The 1,211-nt window shown below is 57.9% G+C and overlaps 1 protein-coding gene across 1 annotated transcript; it reads right to left on the bottom strand.

The window, feature by feature from the left end:
* Positions 1–74: 74 nt before the first annotated feature.
* LOC124232651 (myelin-associated neurite-outgrowth inhibitor-like) lies at positions 75–854 on the bottom strand. The gene has a single exon (XM_046649594.1). It carries the CDS (start codon positions 784–786, stop codon positions 199–201), a length of 588 nt encoding a protein of 195 aa, XP_046505550.1. The 5' UTR covers positions 787–854; the 3' UTR covers positions 75–198.
* Positions 855–1,211: the final 357 nt, after the last annotated feature.

The raw sequence follows: 1,211 nt of genomic DNA, 5'->3' as shown, positions 1-1,211 counted from the left end.
CAGGATTTGCTGTAAGAACAACCCAGAGTCAGCTGGAGACTCATGGCACTGGAACCTCTGGGCGGGCCGCAGGAGTGCTAGCGAAGTGTCAGAGCATTAGAAAGAAAGTCCGGGCTGGAGGTGCCAGGCCTGCAGCACCAGCTGTGGAATCTCCATTATGTGAACGCACAGCTCCATCCTCAAACATTTGCAGGGTGATCACCACTGAGGGGGCACGTAGCTGTAGGTGGGTGTTCCGGGGGCCCGATATGTGGGCACCTTGACTCGGTGAGGGGCGACAGGAGTTGGGGAGTGGGCAGTCAGCAGGGTAGCTGCTGACATCGACATAGTGGTCCCAGCCACCATGCCCATGGTGACCCCGTTGCCTGTAGGTGGAGGGATAGGTGCAGGGTACACCGTCGCCGGCATGCCATTGGGCTGCACCACCGTGGTGTGGTGGACGACGTGAGGAGGTGCTGCGTGCAGGGGTTGTGTGTAGTATGTGCCTTGCTGTGCGTATGGGCTCTGCTGGGGGTAGGCACTTCGCATGGGGTACACGGCGGTCTGGTAGGGGTTGGGGGAGGAGGAGTATGGTGGCACTGCCCCACTGGTGGGGGAACAGGACACTTTGTAAGGTGTGCCTGGAGTGTAACCTGTTTGGAAGGTGGGGTTCGCTCCAGGGTATATGTTGGGGGAGTAGGCGGGAGCCGCTGCTGCGTAGCCCATGGGGAAACCAGCTGGATAACCAATTCCTTTGGCATTTGCATAGGGAACCCCAGAAGAACCAGGGCTATAAACAGGATTCATGATTTCAAGAACATGACATCCACAACCACGGCTAAGACAGAGGTCCAGATGAGCGCTGTCCAACAGCACTTTCTGCAGCGATGAAGCTCTTCTCCATGTGGGCGGTCCGATAAGCACCCATCAGCTAAAAGTAACAATCTCTCTCCGCGCCGCGGCGGGCGGCCTGGGCCTCGCTGACCAGGGCGCCAGCCGGAGGGGAGCGCCGCGAGGCCTGCTCCGATGCGGGGGCCGAGCCGCCAGGGCCAGTCTCCACTGCCGCCGCCCTCTCCCCTGCTCCGCGCCCGGCCCGCCTCTCCGCAGCCCTGGCGACCCGCCCACGCTGCTACATCTTTTGTTTTTATATATTCTTTAATATTTTTGTTTTTCTCCCAACATTGTAGTATGAAAATTATTTTATAAATGAATAAGTTGAAAGACTTATATAC

Source organism: Equus quagga, unplaced genomic scaffold (genome assembly GCF_021613505.1).
Source record: "Equus quagga isolate Etosha38 unplaced genomic scaffold, UCLA_HA_Equagga_1.0 HiC_scaffold_9602_RagTag, whole genome shotgun sequence".
Taxonomy (NCBI): Eukaryota; Metazoa; Chordata; class Mammalia; order Perissodactyla; family Equidae; genus Equus; species Equus quagga.
This window is presented reverse-complemented; position numbering and strand designations above follow the sequence as displayed.